This window comes from Oncorhynchus nerka, linkage group LG15, assembly GCF_034236695.1.
Source record: "Oncorhynchus nerka isolate Pitt River linkage group LG15, Oner_Uvic_2.0, whole genome shotgun sequence".
Lineage (NCBI taxonomy): Eukaryota > Metazoa > Chordata > Actinopteri > Salmoniformes > Salmonidae > Oncorhynchus > Oncorhynchus nerka.
Window position 1 is genome coordinate 27,894,674 of NC_088410.1, and position 22,439 is coordinate 27,917,112.

Here is a 22,439-nt window from a genome sequence, read left to right on the forward strand (position 1 = left end):
GTCAGAGGTCAGAATTGACATAGTCCTAACAAGAGGTCATATTGTGTGCTTTATGTAACCAGAGATCCACAGCAGGGAATCCTGTCATGAGTCAGCCTCATACACCTACGGGGTTAAGTTCAATATTCACATGACTTATACTGGTAGTCATGTTTCACTGTCTATTTTGTGTAGGGCTGTCTGTGTGACATCTGTATAGGCCTAACTGCAATTATAAGTGTTTATCTACATTCAGATGCTCACAATGTCTTCCTGTGCTATTTGACCATAACAGCCTGAATCAAACTTTCAACAGAAATCAGCCCATTGGATCTTGGAATAATATATTCTTTGAGTGTCCTCTTCATTAGTTCCATTGTTAGAATAGGAATGAAAAAGAGAGACGAGAGGAGAGTGGGGTGCAGAAAGTCCGAGATGAATTCTTCAGCTCATGAATATGAATGGAATAAGACTGCATCTATTTTTAGAGATAGACTATCTGTTCCCATTCCCTCCCCCCCCCCCCCCCCCACACACACACACACAGAGACAGACACACACACACACCTATTCATCATTCCCTTCCCCTGGTTCCTCCTTGTGTGTTACAACTTTCAACTTCCATCTGTGTTGGGAGACGCATAGCTGGATACTAAAACACAGTGGGGAACATTACAATTAACACAGTACTTCTGGGCCCTGTTCATTAGGAGGAAAGCAGACTGGAACAGGGAGGGGCTACCAGACTTTGTACAATAAGAAAAGCTCATGTTCGTTATCCATTACAAACCCTTTTTTTTTTTATCCATTGCATGCCCGAATGAACATAACCCTGAAGTGGCTGCTACGCAGATAATATTCACATTACAGCTCTGCTTCTCCTCATCAAGCAGACATCTGTCCACCCTCCTCCTTATGTCAAGGCTCTCATTATGCTGATCAGTTGATTGATAAACAGATGTTCAGGCTATTGATTAGGCAGCTTGTTGTAATGCAATTAGTTTGATTACATTGGGTTAATAACTAGCTTGGCTCTGCCAGTGATGACAGTGAAGCTACATTGATAGGGAAGCCTGGTATTTCTTCTAATAGTGACTGTGGGGACTGGGGAGGATCAAATGATGCTGTTACTGTATAGATTTAGAGCTGGATTCAATCCGTATCGCGGAAGATCTGCATTAAAATGTCAAGGTATTTTCCGATTGAGCCGACATATACAGCGTATTACCACGAACGCGGGAACATTGCCTTTAAATTTCAGCTATACGAGTTATTATTATTTTGGCTTCTGCTTTTGGATACAGTTCTATCTGTAGTTCACACTGTGTCTGTTTCCCTGTAGTAGGTTTAGCACGATTCTTACTTTGTCTTTCAATGCTGCCTTCCATGGTGCCCACACTAGCATACCACGAAGAATGCATGCCCAATACATTGCTTCATACTAATTGGTATGGTGCTGTGTGCGTTGGAACAGAGCCTCAGCCTTCCATACTTAACATTTACCATGTATCCAGGAGTTTATCTGAAGACCCCCATGAGCAGTATCTTCCTCCTCTCTAACCCTGCTGATGGCTGAATGTGGACTACTGAGTACGGGAGTGTGTGCTGACTGAGCATGTACTGCGTTAAGATAACTTCCTCCTCTCTAACCCTGCTGATGGCTGAATGTGGACTACTGAGTACGGGAGTGTGTGCTGACTGAGCATGTACTGCATTAAGATAACTTCCTCCTCTCTAACCCTGCTGATGGCTGAATGTGGACTACTGAGTACGGGAGTGTGTGCTGACTGAGAATGTACTGCGTTAAGATAACTTCCTCCTCTCTAACCCTGCTGATGGCTGAATGTGGACTACTGAGTACGGGAGTGTGTGCTGACTGAGCATGTACTGCGTTAAGATAACTTCCTCCTCTCTAACCCTGCTGATGGCTGAATGTGGACTACTGAGTACGGGAGTGTGTGCTGACTGAGCATGTACTGCGTTAAGATAACTTCCTCCTCTCTAACCCTGCTGATGGCTGAATGTGGACTACTGAGTACGGGAGTGTGTGCTGACTGAGTATGTACTGCGTTAAAATAACTTCCTCCTCTCTAATCCTGCTGATGGCTGAATGTGGACTACTGAGTACGGGAGTGTGTGCTGACTGAGTATGTACTGCGTTAAGATAACTTCCTCGGCTCAGAGCAGTCGGCAGTTGAGATCCTTTGTGTGTTATTCATTACAGACCTGGCTCTCTGCCATCATAATTTTGTGTGGCTCGGTCCTATTGACAGTCAGCAGCAAAATGTGTGTGTGTGTGTGTGTGTCTTTGTGTGAGGTAGAAAGAGTAGCAGGGGAGAGAATGGTAGAAAGAAAGAGCAGTGAGGGGTAGAGAGAAAGAATCCACTTGGTATAAATCCTCCACAGTTTACCACACTGTGTTATTGACTGCAGAGACAACTATGTGGGTATCAGCATTGTTTTCATGCTGCGGTTACCACAGCAGGGAAAACACTGGGCCGCTACTTTTTATTCATGGACTCGACGTAAAGCTAAGCATTGCATCTCATCAGCTATGAACAGTCACAGGATGCAATTTCGATTCTTGTTACATTTCTCTTAGACAAAAACAGTGACTCAAACGAATGTCAAAATCTCATCCAGGCAAAGAAAAACAATAGAGGGACAAAATTGAGGTGACATCATTTTTTGTTAGTTATTTCCAAGATTTGTAATGCCACTACTTTCCCTTTTGTCGATTGTCTTTAAGTGTCCTGCCTCCACATTAGCACATTGTAAAGGTCTCTGGATGGATAGCATTACCAGTAGTTGGTTGAGGAGTCACAGAACAGTCAGTTCACCATTCTGGACTCGTAGCCTGTCTCTCTCCATAGAGAAAATCTGTCTGGAAGGCCTGTCTCCCAGCAGTACTGTACAGTACGTCCTTCTAACCCTGAGTGAAATATTTATATCCTGCCTAGTGGGGGATGGGAGGCTATAGTTTACAATGGATGTGTCCAAGGTGTGACAGAGGGTAGGTGGTTGCCCCCTAGGCCTATGCCACAGGAGGTTGGTGGAACCTTTAATTGGGGAGGACGGGCTCGTGGTAATGACTGGAGCGGAATCAGTGGAATGGTAACAAATACATCCAACACATGGATTCCAGATGTTTAAAGCCATTCCATTTCCGTCGTACTCCGGCTGTCATTATGAGCCGTTCTCCCTACAGCAGCCTCCTGTGAGTCGTACTCCAGCTGTCATTATGAGCCGTTCTCCCTACAGCAGCCTCCTGTGAGTCGTACTCCGGCTGTCATTATGAGCCGTTCTCCCTACAGCAGCCTCCTGTGAGTCGTACTCCGGCTGTCATTATGAGCCGTTCTCCCTACAGCAGCCTCCTGTGAGTCGTACTCCGGCTGTCATTATGAGCCGTTCTCCTACAGCAGCCTCCTGTGAGTCGTACTCCGGCTGTCATTATGAGCCGTTCTCCCTACAGCAGCCTCCTGTGAGTCGTACTCCGGCTGTCATTATGAGCCGTTCTCCCTTCAGCAGCCTCCTGTGAGTCGTACTCCGGCTGTCATTATGAGCCGTTCTCCCTACAGCAGCCTCCTGTGAGTCGTACTCCGGCTGTCATTATGAGCCGTTCTCCCTTCAGCAGCCTCCTGTGAGTCGTACTCCGGCTGTCATTATGAGCCGTTCTCCCTACAGCAGCCTCCTGTGAATTATGCACTCTATCTGACAATGGTAGCGTGATGATTGTTCTGTGGCTTAGTGCTATTGACTGAAATATGTGTTTATTAAATCAGGTTGCTTTCTTGCTGACATAGGTTACACATTGGAGAAGCCTAGGATTATTGTTAGTAGTGTGTTCAGTTGGTTGACATTGGGATTGCGATGATCATTCAGTTGCTTATGCTGGCTTCACGTGCTGGTGGAAAATGGGAAGTCGTAAGTCTGACATGATTGTGTTGAAGTCGGAACAATTCTTTAACCAATAAAGATTTAGCTAGCTAACATTGCTAATAATAAAGTCAGTTAGCTTATTTAGCATTGACAATATGGTGAAACTAACTACATTCTCCATATTGATAAGGTTGTAATTGTCAAAAACAAATTTGTTGCCATCTTTTGGTTCAAAGGGTGAAAGGTTGTGGTGAAACGTCACAACTCAGCAAACAACATTTTCTCCAAGTGTCCCACTTGGAGGGTTATTAAAGTGAAATTTCCCACTAGGAGCTCACGATAACTCCAATAGCACTTGAACGCTGCATTAGTGACTAGCAATATAGGTTTATTATTCCATCAGTTTGCATTTCTATTGGCTTCACTGTGTTGCTGTGTCCGGTCTTTGATTGCTATTGGTTGAATAGGTGGCTTTGTGAGGTCATTGGCCCCGGCTCAGGGTGTATTAGTCCAATCGGTGAAGAGTTACTCCAGGTCATTGATCTATGTCAGTACCAGTATCAGATTTCTCTCATCTCTTTGACTTGAGGCCCTTCCCACTGACTGCATCCCAAATGGCTTTCTATTCGCTATATAATGCACTAAATGGGGAATAGGGTGCCTTTTGAGACACAACCACTGCCTTCAAGACATCAACCCTTCAGCCCTTCCAAAGCCTCACTAATACTCAGAGTCAAAGACTCCTTCCATTATGTCTTTTTATGCTCTTGATTCAGCGAGCGTCACACCAGAGTGCCTGAGCATCTGGCATCGAATTTAAGGTCGTCAGCTACTTCTTTCTTAGTCATCAGCCATTTTACTAGAACCTTTTCTATTCCTTTTAGGTGGGTACTGTGAGACACAATGACACATACCTTAGCTATCATCTGGACTTGTCTAGGTTTGCCAAGAAGCACTTTGACAGTGTGTGAGTCAGACTTGAAAAAGACAGCTCAAAAGCAATACTGATTTTCATTTAGTCAAGAGAGAAATTCCTGGTGTCATTTACATTTCAGATAATTTACTATGCGTATCGTGTCCCTTGACTTACTCGAGCGTCACATTCATAATTAGGACGTTGGATAGAGCAGGGAGTAGTGTTGTATTACTGTAAAATAAATCTGCCAAACAAGCCTTGGGCATTGTACTGGATAAAGGAAGGGGAATAATAGGCAAGGCTAGACAGTAAAGCAGGAATGCTTGGCAGGACCAAGTCCATTGTGATTCCATGTACTGCTCTTTAAGTCAGAGGAAGGAGGGAATAGGTCTCCTCTTCAGACTATTTGATGGTGGCAACAATAGAATAGGCCCTTTGGTTCTGAAGTTCAGAAGTAGGTATTGCATTGGTATTTTATGAATGATCTATTGAAATATTTAAGAATGAAATATTTAGAAATCCCTCCCTTCTCCCGATGTGTTAGAATGTTGTAACTCACAATAGTGTTAAAGCACAAAGTTCCCTCTCTCCCTCCAGGTCAGTCAGATGTGTCCATGGCGGAGAGCATCATGTCTCCAGATGAGATCGAAGTGGAGATGGCTCGCATCCAGCGCCTCAGGGAGGTGCTGGTGAGGAGGGAGTCCGAACTGCGCTTTATGTGAGTACTGTACAGAGACCATCAACACCACGATACAATAATTACAGACTGAGGCTTTAATCGTCCGGTGAATAGGTCAGGGTTCCATAGCCACTGGCAGAACAGTTGAAACTGGAGCAGCAGTACGACCAGGTGGACTAGGGACAGCAAGGAGCCATCAGGCCAGGTAGTCCTGAGGCATGGTCCTAGGGCTCATGTCCTCAGAGAGAGCGAGAAAGAAAGAAAGAAAGAAAGAAAGAAAGAAAGAAAGAAAGAAAGAAAGAAAGAAAGAAAGAAAGAAAGAAAGAAAGAAAGAAAGAAAGAAAGAAAGAAAGAAAGAAAGAAAGGAGACAGAGAGATCATACTTAAATTCACACAGGACATCGGATAAGACAGAAGAAATATTCCAGATTTAACCGACTGACCCTAGCCCCCCGACACAAACTATTGCAGCATAAATACTGGAGGCTGAGACAGGAGGGGTCAGGAGACACGAAGACGTGTTGGATTTGAATAATAGAGAAGCTCATTGGAATAGATACATTGAATTTCCATTTTCTTCCAAGAGTGGGTGAATGTATTATGTACAGTAAAGAGAGTACGTAGACTCTTTGGGACCCTTGAAAATAATGACACCCATACACATAAGCCACTGTACTGTAGAGACTGTATCACCACTACCACCACCACTGTACTGTAGAGACTGTATCACCACCACCACCACTGTACTGTAGAGACTGTATCATCACCACCACCACTGTACTGTAGAGACTATACCATCACTACCACCATTGTACTGTAGAGACTATATCATCACTACCACCACTGTACTGTAGAGACTATATCACCACCACTGTACTGTAGAGACTGTATCACCACCACCACCACTGTACTGTAGACTGTATCACCACCACCACCACTGTACTGTAGAGACTATACCATCACTACCACCATTGTACTGTAGAGACTATATCATCACTACCACCACTGTACTGTAGAGACTGTATCACCACTACCACCACCACTGTACTGTAGAGACTGTATCACCACCACCACCACTGTACTGTAGAGACTGTATCACCACCACCACCACTGTACTGTAGAGACTATATCATCACTACCACCACTGTACTGTAGAGACTATATCACCACCACTGTACTGTAGAGACTGTATCACCACCACCACCACTGTACTGTAGAGACTGTATCACCACCACCACCACTGTACTGTAGAGACTATACCATCACTACCACCATTGTACTGTAGAGACTATATCATCACTACCACCACTGTACTGTAGAGACTATATCATCACTACCACCACTGTACTGTAGAGACTGTATCACCACCACCACCACTGTACTGTAGAGACTATCACCACCACTGTACTGTAGAGACTATCACCACCACTACCACCACTGTACTGTAGAGACTATATCATCACTACCACCACTGTACTGTAGAGACTATATCATCACTACTACCACTGTACTGTAGAGACTATATCATCACCACCAGCACTGTACTGTAGAGACTATATCATCACCACCACCACTGTACTGTAGAGACTATATCATCACCACCACCACTGTACTGTAGAGACTATATCATCACCACCACCACTGTACTGTAGAGACTGTATCATCACCACCACCACTGTACTGTAGAGACTATATCATCACCACCACCACTGTACTGTAGAGACTATACCATCACTACCACCATTGTACTGTAGAGACTATATCATCACTACCACCACTGTACTGTAGAGACTGTATCACCACTACCACCACCACTGTACTGTAGAGACTGTATCACCACCACCACCACCACTGTACTGTAGAGACTGTATCACCACCACCACCACTGTACTGTAGAGACTATACCATCACTACCACCATTGTACTGTAGAGACTATATCATCACTACCACCACTGTACTGTAGAGACTATATCACCACCACCACTGTACTGTAGAGACTGTATCACCACCACCACCACTGTACTGTAGAGACTGTATCACCACCACCACCACTGTACTGTAGAGACTATATCATCACTACCACCACTGTACTGTAGAGACTATATCACCACCACTGTACTGTAGAGACTATCACCACCACTACCACCACTATACTGTAGAGATTATAGCATCACTACTACCACTGTACTGTAGAGACTATATCATCACCACCACCACTGTACTGTAGAGGCTATATCATCACCACCACCACTGTACTGTAGAGACTATATCATCACCACCACCACTGTACTGTAGAGACTGTATCATCACCACCACCACCACTGTACTGTAGAGACTGTATCATCACCACCACCACTGTACTGTAGAGACTGTATCACCACCACCACTGTACTGTAGAGACTATATAATCACCACCACTGTACTGTAGAGACTATATCATCACCACCACCACTGTACTGTAGAGACTGTATCACCACCACCACCACTGTACTGTAGAGACTGTATCACCACCACCACCACTGTACTGTAGAGACTATACCATCACTACCACCATTGTACTGTAGAGACTATATCATCACTACCACCACTGTACTGTAGAGACTATATCACCACCACTGTACTGTAGAGACTGTATCACCACCACCACCACTGTACTGTAGAGACTATCACCACCACTGTAATGTAAAGACTATCACCACCACTACCACCACTGTACTGTAGAGACTATATCATCACTACCACCACTGTACTGTAGAGACTATATCATCACTACTACCACTGTACTGTAGAGACTATATCATCACCACCACCACTGTACTGTAGAGGCTATATCATCACCACCACCACTGTACTGTAGAGACTATATCATCACCACCAGCACTGTACTGTAGAGACTATATCATCACCACCACCACTGTACTGTAGAGACTATATCATCACCACCACCACTGTACTGTAGAGACTGTATCATCACCACCACCACTGTACTGTAGAGACTGTATCATCACCACCACCACTGTACTGTAGAGACTATATCATCACCACCACCACTGTACTGTAGAGACTATACCATCACTACCACCATTGTACTGTAGAGACTATATCATCACTACCACCACTGTACTGTAGAGACTGTATCACCACTACCACCACCACTGTACTGTAGAGACTGTATCACCACCACCACCACCACTGTACTGTAGAGACTGTATCACCACCACCACCACTGTACTGTAGAGACTATACCATCACTACCACCATTGTACTGTAGAGACTATATCATCACTACCACCACTGTACTGTAGAGACTATATCACCACCACCACTGTACTGTAGAGACTGTATCACCACCACCACCACTGTACTGTAGAGACTGTATCACCACCACCACCACTGTACTGTAGAGACTATATCATCACTACCACCACTGTACTGTAGAGACTATATCACCACCACTGTACTGTAGAGACTGTATCACCACCACCACTGTACTGTAGAGACTATCACCACCACTACCACCACTATACTGTAGAGACTATAGCATCACTACTACCACTGTACTGTAGAGACTATATCATCACCACCACCACTGTACTGTAGAGGCTATATCATCACCACCACCACTGTACTGTAGAGACTATATCATCACCACCACCACTGTACTGTAGAGACTATATCATCACCACCACCACTGTACTGTAGAGACTGTATCATCACAACCACCACCACTGTACTGTAGAGACTGTATCATCACCACCACCACTGTACTGTAGAGACTGTATCACCACCACCACTGTACTGTAGAGACTATATAATCACCACCACTGTACTGTAGAGACTATATCATCACCACCACCACTGTACTGTAGAGACTGTATCACCACCACCACCACTGTACTGTAGAGACTATATCATCACTACCACCACTGTACTGTAGAGACTATATCATCACTACCACCACTGTACTGTAGAGACTATATCATCACTACCACTGTACTGTAGAGACTATCACCACCACCACTGTACTGTAGAGACTGTATCACCACCACCACCACCACCACTGTACTGTAGAGACTATATCATCACTACCACCACCACTGTACTGTAGAGACTATTTCATCACTACCACCACCACTGTACTGTAGAGACTATATCATCACTACCACCACTGTACTGTAGAGACTATATCACCACCACCACCACTGTACGGTAGAGACTATATCATCACTACCACCACTGTACTGTAGAGACTATATCATCACTACCACTGTACTGTAGAGACTATATCATCACTACCACCACTGTACTGTAGAGACTATATCACCACCACCACCACCACTGTACTGTAGAGACTATATCATCACTACCACCACTGTAGTGACTGTATCACCACCACCAACACTGTACTGTAGAGACTATATCATCACTACCACCACTGTACTGTAGAGACTATCACCACCACCACCACCACCACCACTGTACTGTAGAGACTATATCATCACTACCACCACTGTACTGTAGAGACTATATCACCACCACCACTGTACTGTAGAGACTATATCATCACTACCACCACTGTACTGTAGAGACTATATCACCACTACCACCACCACTGTACTGTAGAGACTTTATCACCACCACCACCACCACTGTACTGTAGAGACTATATCATCACCACCACCACTGTACTGTAGACTGTATCACCACCACCACCACTGTACTGTAGAGACTATATCATCACTACCACTGTACTGTAGAGACTATATCATCACTACCACTGTACACCACCACCACCACTGTACTGTAGAGACATCTGTACTGTAGAGACTATATCATCACTACCACCACCACTGTACTGTAGAGACTATATCACCACCACCACCACCACTGTACTGTAGAGACTGTATCACACCACCACCACCACCACTGTACTGTAGAGACTATATCATCACTACCACTGTACTGTAGAGACTATATCATCACCCACTGTACTGTAGAGACTATATCATCACTACCACCACTGTACTGTAGAGACTATATCACCACCACCACCACCACTGTACTGTAGAGACTATATCATCACTACCACTGTACTGTAGAGACTATATCATCACTACCACTGTACTGTAGAGACTATATCATCACTACCACCACTGTACTGTAGAGACTATATCACCACCACCACCACCACTGTACTGTAGAGACTATCACCACCACCACTGTACTGTAGAGACTGTATCACCACCACCACCACCACCACTGTACTGTAGAGACTATATCATCACTACCACCACCACTGTACTGTAGAGACTATTTCATCACTACCACCACCACTGTACTGTAGAGACTATATACTCACTACCACCACTGTACTGTAGAGACTATATCACCACCACCACCACTGTACGGTAGAGACTATATCATCACTACCACCACTGTACTGTAGAGACTATATCATCACTACCACTGTACTGTAGAGACTATATCATCACTACCACCACTGTACTGTAGAGACTATATCACCACCACCACCACCACTGTACTGTAGAGCCTATATCATCACTACCACCACTGTACTGTAGAGACTATATCACCACCACCACCACCACTGTACTGTAGAGACTATATCATCACTACCACCACTGTACTGTAGAGACTATATCACCACCACCACTGTACTGTAGAGACTATATCATCACTACCACCACTGTACTGTAGAGACTATATCACCACCACCACTGTACTGTAGAGACTATATCATCACTACCACCACTGTACTGTAGAGACTATATCACCACTACCACCACCACTGTACTGTAGAGACTTTATCACCACCACCACCACCACTGTACTGTAGAGACTATCATCACTACCACCACTGTACTGTAGAGAATATATAATCACCACCACCACTGTACTGTAGAGACTATATCATCACCACCACCACTGTACTGTAGACTGTATCACCACCACCACCACTGTACTGTAGAGACTATATCATCACTACCACCACTGTACTGTAGAGACTATATCATCACTACCACTGTACTGTAGAGACTATCAGCACCACCACCACCACTGTACTGTAAAGACTGTATCACCACCACCACCACTGTACTGTAGAGACTATATCATCACTACCACCACCACTGTACTGTAGAGACTATATCACCACCACCACCACCACTGTACTGTAGAGACTGTATCACCACCACCACCACCACCACTGTACTGTAGAGACTATATCATCACTACCACTGTACTGTAGAGACTATATCATCACTACCACCACTGTACTGTAGAGACTATATCATCACTACCACCACTGTACTGTAGAGACTATATCACCACCACCACCACCACTGTACTGTAGAGACTATATCATCACTACCACTGTACTGTAGAGACTATATCATCACTACCACTGTACTGTAGAGACTATATCATCACTACCACCACTGTACTGTAGAGACTATATCACCACCACCACCACTGTACTGTAGAGACTATATCACCACCACCACCACTGTACTGTAGAGACTATATCATCACTACCACCACTGTACTGTAGAGACTGTATCACCACTACCACCACCACTGTACTGTAGAGACTGTATCACCAACACCACCACTGTACTGTAGAGACTGTATCACCACCACCACCACTGTACTGTAGAGACTATACCATCACTACCACCATTGTACTGTAGAGACTATATCATCACTACCACCACTGTACTGTAGAGACTATATCACCACCACCACTGTACTGTAGAGACTGTATCACCACCACCACCACTGTACTGTAGAGACTGTATCACCACCACCACCACTGTACTGTAGAGATTATACCATCACTACCACCATTGTACTGTAGAGACTATATCATCACTACCACCACTGTACTGTAGAGACTATATCACCACCACTGTACTGTAGAGACTGTATCACCACCACCACCACTGTACTGTAGAGACTATCACCACCACTGTACTGTAGAGACTGTATCACCACTACCACCACTGTACTGTAGAGACTATATCATCACTACTACCACTGTACTGTAGAGACTATATCATCACCACCACTACTGTACTGTAGAGGCTATATCATCACCACCACCACTGTACTGTAGAGACTATATCATCACCACCACCACTGTACTGTAGAGACTATATCATCACCACCACCACTGTACTGTAGAGACTGTATCATCACCACCACCACCACTGTACTGTAGAGACTGTATCATCACCACCACCACTGTACTGTAGAGACTGTATCACAACCACCACTGTACTGTAGAGACTATATAATCACCACCACTGTACTGTAGAGACTATATCATCACCACCACCACTGTACTGTAGAGACTTTATCACCACCACCACCACCACTGTACTGTAGAGACTATCATCACTACCACCACTGTACTGTAGAGAATATATAATCACCACCACCACTGTACTGTAGAGACTATATCATCACCACCACCACTGTACTGTAGACTGTATCACCACCACCACCACTATACTGTAGAGACTATATCATCACTACCACCACTGTACTGTAGAGACTATATCATCACTACCACTGTACTGTAGAGACTATCAGCACCACCACCACCACTGTACTGTAGAGCCTGTATCACCACCACCACCACTGTACTGTAGAGACTATATCATCACTACCACCACCACTGTACTGTAGAGACTATATCACCACCACCACCGTACTGTAGAGACTGTATCACCACCACCACCACCACCACTGTACTGTAGAGACTATATCATCACTACCACTGTACTGTAGAAACTATATCATCACTACCACTGTACTGTAGAGACTATATCATCACTACCACCACTGTACTGTAGAGACTATATCACCACCACCACCACCACTGTACTGTAGAGACTATATCATCACTACCACTGTACTGTAGACTATATCATCACTACCACTGTACTGTAGAGACTATATCATCACTACCACCACTGTACTGTAGAGACTATATCACCACCACCACTGTATGGTAGAGACTATATCACCACCACCACCACTGTACTGTAGAGACTATATCATCACTACCACCACTGTACTGTAGAGACTGTATCACCACTACCACCACCACTGTACTGTAGAGACTGTATCACCAACACCACCACTGTACTGTAGAGACTGTATCACCACCACCACCACTGTACTGTAGAGACTATACCATCACTACCACCATTGTACTGTAGAGACTATATCATCACTACCACCACTGTACTGTAGAGACTATATCACCACCACCACTGTACTGTAGAGACTGTATCACCACCACCACCACTGTACTGTAGAGACTGTATCACCACCACCACCACTGTACTGTAGAGATTATACCATCACTACCACCATTGTACTGTAGAGACTATATCATCACTACCACCACTGTACTGTAGAGACTATATCACCACCACTGTACTGTAGAGACTGTATCACCACCACCACCACTGTACTGTAGAGACTATCACCACCACTGTACTGTAGAGACTATCACCACCACTACCACCACTGTACTGTAGAGACTATATCATCACTACTACCACTGTACTGTAGAGACTATATCATCACCACCACTACTGTACTGTAGAGGCTATATCATCACCACCACCACTGTACTGTAGAGACTATATCATCACCACCACCACTGTACTGTAGAGACTATATCATCACCACCACCACTGTACTGTAGAGACTGTATCATCACCACCACCACCACTGTACTGTAGAGACTGTATCATCACCACCACCACTGTACTGTAGAGACTGTATCACCACCACCACTGTACTGTAGAGACTATATAATCACCACCACTGTACTGTAGAGACTATATCATCACCACCACCACTGTACTGTAGAGACTGTATCACCACCACCACCACTGTACTGTAGAGACTATATCATCACTACCACCACTGTACTGTAGAGACTATATCATCACTACCACTGTACTGTAGAGACTATCACCACCACCACTGTACTGTAGAGACTGTATCACCACCACCACCACCACCACCACTGTACTGTAGAGACTATACCATCACTACCACCATTGTACTGTAGAGACTATATCATCACTACCACCACTGTACTGTAGAGACTATATCACCACCACCACTGTACTGTAGAGACTGTATCACCACCACCACCACTGTACTGTAGAGACTGTATCACCACCACCACCACTGTACTGTAGAGATTATACCATCACTACCACCATTGTACTGTAGAGACTATATCATCACTACCACCACTGTACTGTAGAGACTATATCACCACCACTGTACTGTAGAGACTGTATCACCACCACCACCACTGTACTGTAGAGACTATCACCACCACTGTACTGTAGAGACTATCACCACCACTACCACCACTGTACTGTAGAGACTATATCATCACTACTACCACTGTACTGTAGAGACTATATCATCACCACCACTACTGTACTGTAGAGGCTATATCATCACCACCACCACTGTACTGTAGAGACTATATCATCACCACCACCACTGTACTGTAGAGACTATATCATCACCACCACCACTGTACTGTAGAGACTGTATCATCACCACCACCACCACTGTACTGTAGAGACTGTATCATCACCACCACCACTGTACTGTAGAGACTGTATCACCACCACCACTGTACTGTAGAGACTATATAATCACCACCACTGTACTGTAGAGACTATATCATCACCACCACCACTGTACTGTAGAGACTGTATCACCACCACCACCACTGTACTGTAGAGACTATATCATCACTACCACCACTGTACTGTAGAGACTATATCATCACTACCACTGTACTGTAGAGACTATCACCACCACCACTGTACTGTAGAGACTGTATCACCACCACCACCACCACCACTGTACTGTAGAGACTATATCATCACTACCACCACCACTGTACTGTAGAGACTATATCACCACCACCACCACTGTAGAGACTATATCATCACTACCACTGTACACTATCAGTGTACTGTAGAGACACCACCACCACCACTGTATCAGAGACTATATCATCACTACCACCACCACTGTACTGTAGAGACTATATCACCACCACCACCGTACTGTAGAGACTGTATCACCACCACCACCACCACCACTGTACTGTAGAGACTATATCACACTACCACTGTACTGTAGAAACTATATCACACTACCACTGTACTGTAGAGACTATATCATCACTACCACCACTGTACTGTAGAGACTATATCACCACCACCACCACTGTACTGTAGAGACTATATCATCACTACCACTGTACTGTACTATATCATCACTACCACTGTACTGTAGAGACTATATCATCACTACCACCACTGTACTGTAGAGACTATATCACCACCACCACTGTATGGTAGAGACCACCACCACCACCACTGTACTGTAGAGACTATATCATCACTACCACCACTGTACTGTAGAGACTGTATCACCACTACCACCACCACTGTACTGTAGAGACTGTATCACCACACCACCACTGTACTGTAGAGACTGTATCACCACCACCACCACTGTACTGTAGAGACTATACCATCACTACCACCATTGTACTGTAGAGACTATATCATCACTACCACCACTGTACTGTAGAGACTATATCACCACCACCACTGTACTGTAGAGACTGTATCACCACCACCACCACTGTACTGTAGAGACTGTATCACCACCACACCACTGTACTGTAGAGATTATACCATCACTACCACCATTGTACTGTAGAGACTATATCATCACTACCACCACTGTACTGTAGAGACTATATCATCACCACTGTACTGTACCACTGTACTGTAGAGACTATATCACCACCACCACTACCACCACTGTACTGTAGAGACTGTAGAGAGACTATATCATCACCACCACTGTACTGTAGAGACTATATCATCACCACCACCACTGTACTGTAGAGACTATATCATCACCACCACCACTGTACTGTAGAGACTGTATCATCACCACCACCACCACTGTACTGTAGAGACTGTATCATCACCACCACCACTGTACTGTAGAGACTGTATCACCACCACCACTGTACTGTACACCACCACTGTACTGTAGAGACTATATCATCACCACCACCACTGTACTGTAGAGACTGTATCACCACCACCACCACTGTACTGTAGAGACTATATCATCACTACCACCACTGTACTGTAGAGACTATATCATCACTACCACTGTACTGTAGAGACTATCACCACCACCACTGTACTGTAGAGACTGTATCACCACCACCACCACCACCACCACTGTACTGTAGAGACTATACCATCACTACCACCATTGTACTGTAGAGACTATATCATCACTACCACCACTGTACTGTAGAGACTATATCACCACCACCACTGTACTGTAGAGACTGTATCACCACCACCACCACTGTACTGTAGAGACTGTATCACCACCACCACCACTGTACTGTAGAGATTATACCATCACTACCACCATTGTACTGTAGAGACTATATCATCACTACCACCACTGTACTGTAGAGACTATATCACCACCACTGTACTGTAGAGACTGTATCACCACCACCACCACTGTACTGTAGAGACTATCACCACCACTGTACTGTAGAGACTATCACCACCACTACCACCACTGTACTGTAGAGACTATATCATCACTACTACCACTGTACTGTAGAGACTATATCATCACCACCACTACTGTACTGTAGAGGCTATATCATCACCACCACCACTGTACTGTAGAGACTATATCATCACCACCACCACTGTACTGTAGAGACTATATCATCACCACCACCACTGTACTGTAGAGACTGTATCATCACCACCACCACCACTGTACTGTAGAGACTGTATCATCACCACCACCACTGTACTGTAGAGACTGTATCACCACCACCACTGTACTGTAGAGACTATATAATCACCACCACTGTACTGTAGAGACTATATCATCACCACCACCACTGTACTGTAGAGACTGTATCACCACCACCACCACTGTACTGTAGAGACTATATCATCACTACCACCACTGTACTGTAGAGACTATATCATCACTACCACTGTACTGTACTGTAGAGACTGTATCACCACCACCACCACCACCACCACTGTACTGTAGAGACTATATCATCACTACCACCACCACTGTACTGTAGAGACTATATCATCACTACCACCACTGTACTGTAGAGACTATCACCACCACCACCACCACTGTACTGTAGAGACTCTATCACCACCACCACCACTGTACTGTAGAGACTGTATCACCACCACCACCACTGTACTGTAGAGACTATATCATCACCACCACTGTACCTACATCACTACCACCACTGTACTGTAGAGACTATATCATCACTACCACCACTGTACTGTAGAGACTATATCATCACTACCACTGTACTGTAGAGACTATATCATCACTACCACCACTGTACTGTAGAGACTATTTCATCACTACCACCACCACTGTACTGTAGAGACTATATCACCACCACCACCACTGTACCTACCACTACCACTGTACTGTAGAGACTATATCATCACTACCACCACTGTACTGTAGAGACTATATCACCACCACCACTGTACTGTAGAGACTATATCATCACTACCACCACTGTACTGTAGAGACTATATCATCACTACCACCACTGTACTGTAGAGACTATATCACCACCACCACCACCACTGTACTGTAGAGACTATATCATCACTACCACTGTACTGTAGAGACTATATCATCACTACCACTGTACTGTAGAGACTATATCATCACTACCACCACTGTACTGTAGAGACTATATCACCACCACCACCACTGTACTGTAGAGACTATATCACCACCACCACCACTGTACTGTAGAGACTATATCATCACTACCACCACTGTACTGTAGAGACTGTATCACCACTACTGTACTGTAGAGACTGTATCACCAACACCACCACTGTACTGTAGAGACTGTATCACCACCACCACCACTGTACTGTAGAGACTATACCATCACTACCACCATTGTACTGTAGAGACTATATCATCACTACCACCACTGTACTGTAGAGACTATATCACCACCACCACTGTACTGTAGAGACTGTATCACCACCACCACCACTGTACTGTAGAGACTGTATCACCACCACCACCACTGTACTGTAGAGATTATACCATCACTACCACCATTGTACTGTAGAGACTATATCATCACTACCACCACTGTACTGTAGAGACTATATCACCACCACTGTACTGTAGAGACTGTATCACCACCACCACCACTGTACTGTAGAGACTATCACCACCACTGTACTGTAGAGACTATATCACCACTACCACCACTGTACTGTAGAGACTATATCATCACTACTACCACTGTACTGTAGAGACTATATCATCACCACCACTACACTGTAGAGGCATATCATCACCACCACCACTGTACTGTAGAGACTATATCATCACCACCACCACTGTACTGTAGAGACTATATCATCACCACCACCACTGTACTGTAGAGACTATATCATCACCACCACCACTCATCACACCACCACCACTGTACTGTAGAGACTGTATCATCACCACCACCACTGTACTGTAGAGACTGTATCACAACCACCACTGTACTGTAGAGACTATATAATCACCACCACTGTACTGTAGAGACTATATCATCACCACCACCACTGTACTGTAGAGACTTTATCACCACCACCACCACCACTGTACTGTAGAGACTATCATCACTACCACCACTGTACTGTAGAGAATATATAATCACCACCACCACTGTACTGTAGAGACTATATCATCACCACCACCACTGTACTGTAGACTGTATCACCACCACCACCACTATACTGTAGAGACTATATCATCACTACCACCACTGTACTGTAGAGACTATATCATCACTACCACTGTACTGTACCAGCACCACCACCACCACTGTACTGTAGAGACTGTATCACCACCACCACCACTGTACTGTAGAGACTATATCATCACTACCACCACCACTGTACTGTAGAGACTATATCACCACCACCACCGTACTGTAGAGACTGTATCACCACCACCACCACCACCACTGTACTGTAGAGACTATATCATCACTACCACTGTACTGTAGAAACTATATCATCACTACCACTGTACTGTAGAGACTATATCATCACTACCACCACTGTACTGTAGAGACTATATCACCACCACCACCACCACTGTACTGTAGAGACTATATCATCACTACCACTGTACTGTAGACTATATCATCACTACCACTGTACTGTAGAGACTATATCATCACTACCACCACTGTACTGTAGAGACTATATCACCACCACCACTGTATGGTAGAGACTATATCACCACCACCACCACTGTACTGTAGAGACTATATCATCACTACCACCACTGTACTGTAGAGACTATCACCACTACCACCACCACTGTACTGTAGAGACTGTATCACCAACACCACCACTCAGAGACTGTATCACCACCACCACCACTGTACTGTAGAGACTATACCATCACTACCACCATTGTACTGTAGAGACTATATCATCACTACCACCACTGTACTGTAGAGACTATATCACCACCACCACTGTACTGTAGAGACTGTATCACCACCACCACCACTGTACTGTAGAGACTGTATCACCACCACCACCACTGTACTGTAGAGACCATCACTACCACCACCACATCACTACCACCACTGTACTGTAGAGACTATATCACCACCACTGTACTGTAGAGACTATATCATCACTACCACCACTGTACTGTAGAGACTATTTCATCACTACCACCACCACTGTACTGTAGAGACTATATCACCACCACCACCACTGTACTGTAGAGACTATATCATCACTACCACTGTACTGTAGAGACTATATCATCACTACCACCACTGTACTGTAGAGACTATATCACCACCACCACCACCACTGTACTGTAGAGACTATATCATCACTACCACCACTGTACTGTAGAGACTATATCATCACTACCACCACTGTACTGAGAGACTATATCACCACCACCACCACCACTGTACTGTAGAGACTATATCCACTACCACTGTACTGTAGAGACTATATCATCACTACCACTGTACTGTAGAGACTATATCATCACTACCACCACTGTACTGTAGAGACTATATCACCACCACCACCACTGTACTGTAGAGACTATATCACCACCACCACCACTGTACTGTAGAGACTATATCATCACTACCACCACTGTACTGTAGAGACTGTATCACCACTACCACCACCACTGTACTGTAGAGACTGTATCACCAACACCACCACTGTACTGTAGAGACTGTATCACCACCACCACCACTGTACTGTAGAGACTATACCATCACTACCACCATTGTACTGTAGAGACTATATCATCACTACCACCACTGTACTGTAGAGACTATATCACCACCACCACTGTACTGTAGAGACTGTATCACCACCACCACCACTGTACTGTAGAGACTGTATCACCACCACCACCACTGTACTGTAGAGATTATACCATCACTACCACCATTGTACTGTAGAGACTATATCATCACTACCACCACTGTACTGTAGAGACTATATCACCACCACTGTACTGTAGAGACTGTATCACCACCACCACCACTGTACTGTAGAGACTATCACCACCACTGTACTGTAGAGACTGTATCACCACTACCACCACTGTACTGTAGAGACTATATCATCACTACTACCACTGTACTGTAGAGACTATATCATCACCACCACTACTGTACTGTAGAGGCTATATCATCACCACCACCACTGTAGAGGCTCTACTGTAGAGACTATATCATCACCACCACCACTGTACTGTAGAGACTATATCATCACCACCACCACTGTACTGTAGAGACTATATCATCACCACCACCACTGTACTGTAGAGACTGTATCATCACCACCACCACCACTGTACTGTAGAGACTATCATCACCACCACCACCAGAGACTGTATCACAACCACCACTGTACTGTAGAGACTATATAATCACCACCACTGTACTGTAGAGACTATATCATCACCACCACCACTGTACTGTAGAGACTTTATCACCACCACCACCACCACTGTACTGTAGAGACTATCATCACTACCACCACTGTACTGTAGAGAATATATAATCACCACCACCACTGTACTGTAGAGACTATATCATCACCACCACCACTGTACTGTAGACTGTATCACCACCACCACCACTATACTGTAGAGACTATATCATCACTACCACCACTGTACTGTAGAGACTATATCATCACTACCACTGTACTGTAGAGACTATCAGCACCACCACCACCACTGTACTGTAGAGACTATCACCACCACCACCACTGTACTGTAGAGACTATATCATCACTACCACCACCACTGTACTGTAGAGACTATATCACCACCACCACCGTACTGTAGAGACTGTATCACCACCACCACCACCACCACTGTACTGTAGAGACTATATCATCACTACCACTGTACTGTAGAAACTATATCATCACTACCACCACTGTACTGTAGAGACTATATCATCACTACCACCACTGTACTGTAGAGACTATATCACCACCACCACCACCACTGTACTGTAGAGACTATATCATCACTACCACTGTACTGTAGACTATATCATCACTACCACTGTACTGTAGAGACTATATCATCACTACCACCACTGTACTGTAGAGACTATATCACCACCACCACTGTATGGTAGAGACTACACCACCACCACCACTGTACTGTAGAGACTATATCATCACTACCACCACTGTACTGTAGAGACTGTATCACCACTACCACCACCACTGTACTGTAGAGACTGTATCACCAACACCACCACT

The 22,439-nt window shown here is 44.6% G+C and overlaps 1 protein-coding gene across 1 annotated transcript in view; it reads left to right on the plus strand.

The window, feature by feature from the left end:
- LOC115143542 (bMERB domain-containing protein 1-like) overlaps positions 1-22,439 on the plus strand; it is a 70,996-nt gene that overhangs the window by 1,179 nt on the left and 47,378 nt on the right. The window contains exon 2 of the mRNA XM_065001466.1: positions 5,372-5,492. Coding sequence (XP_064857538.1) covers positions 5,372-5,492 — 121 coding nt within the window. The remainder of the gene's footprint in view (positions 1-5,371; positions 5,493-22,439) is intronic.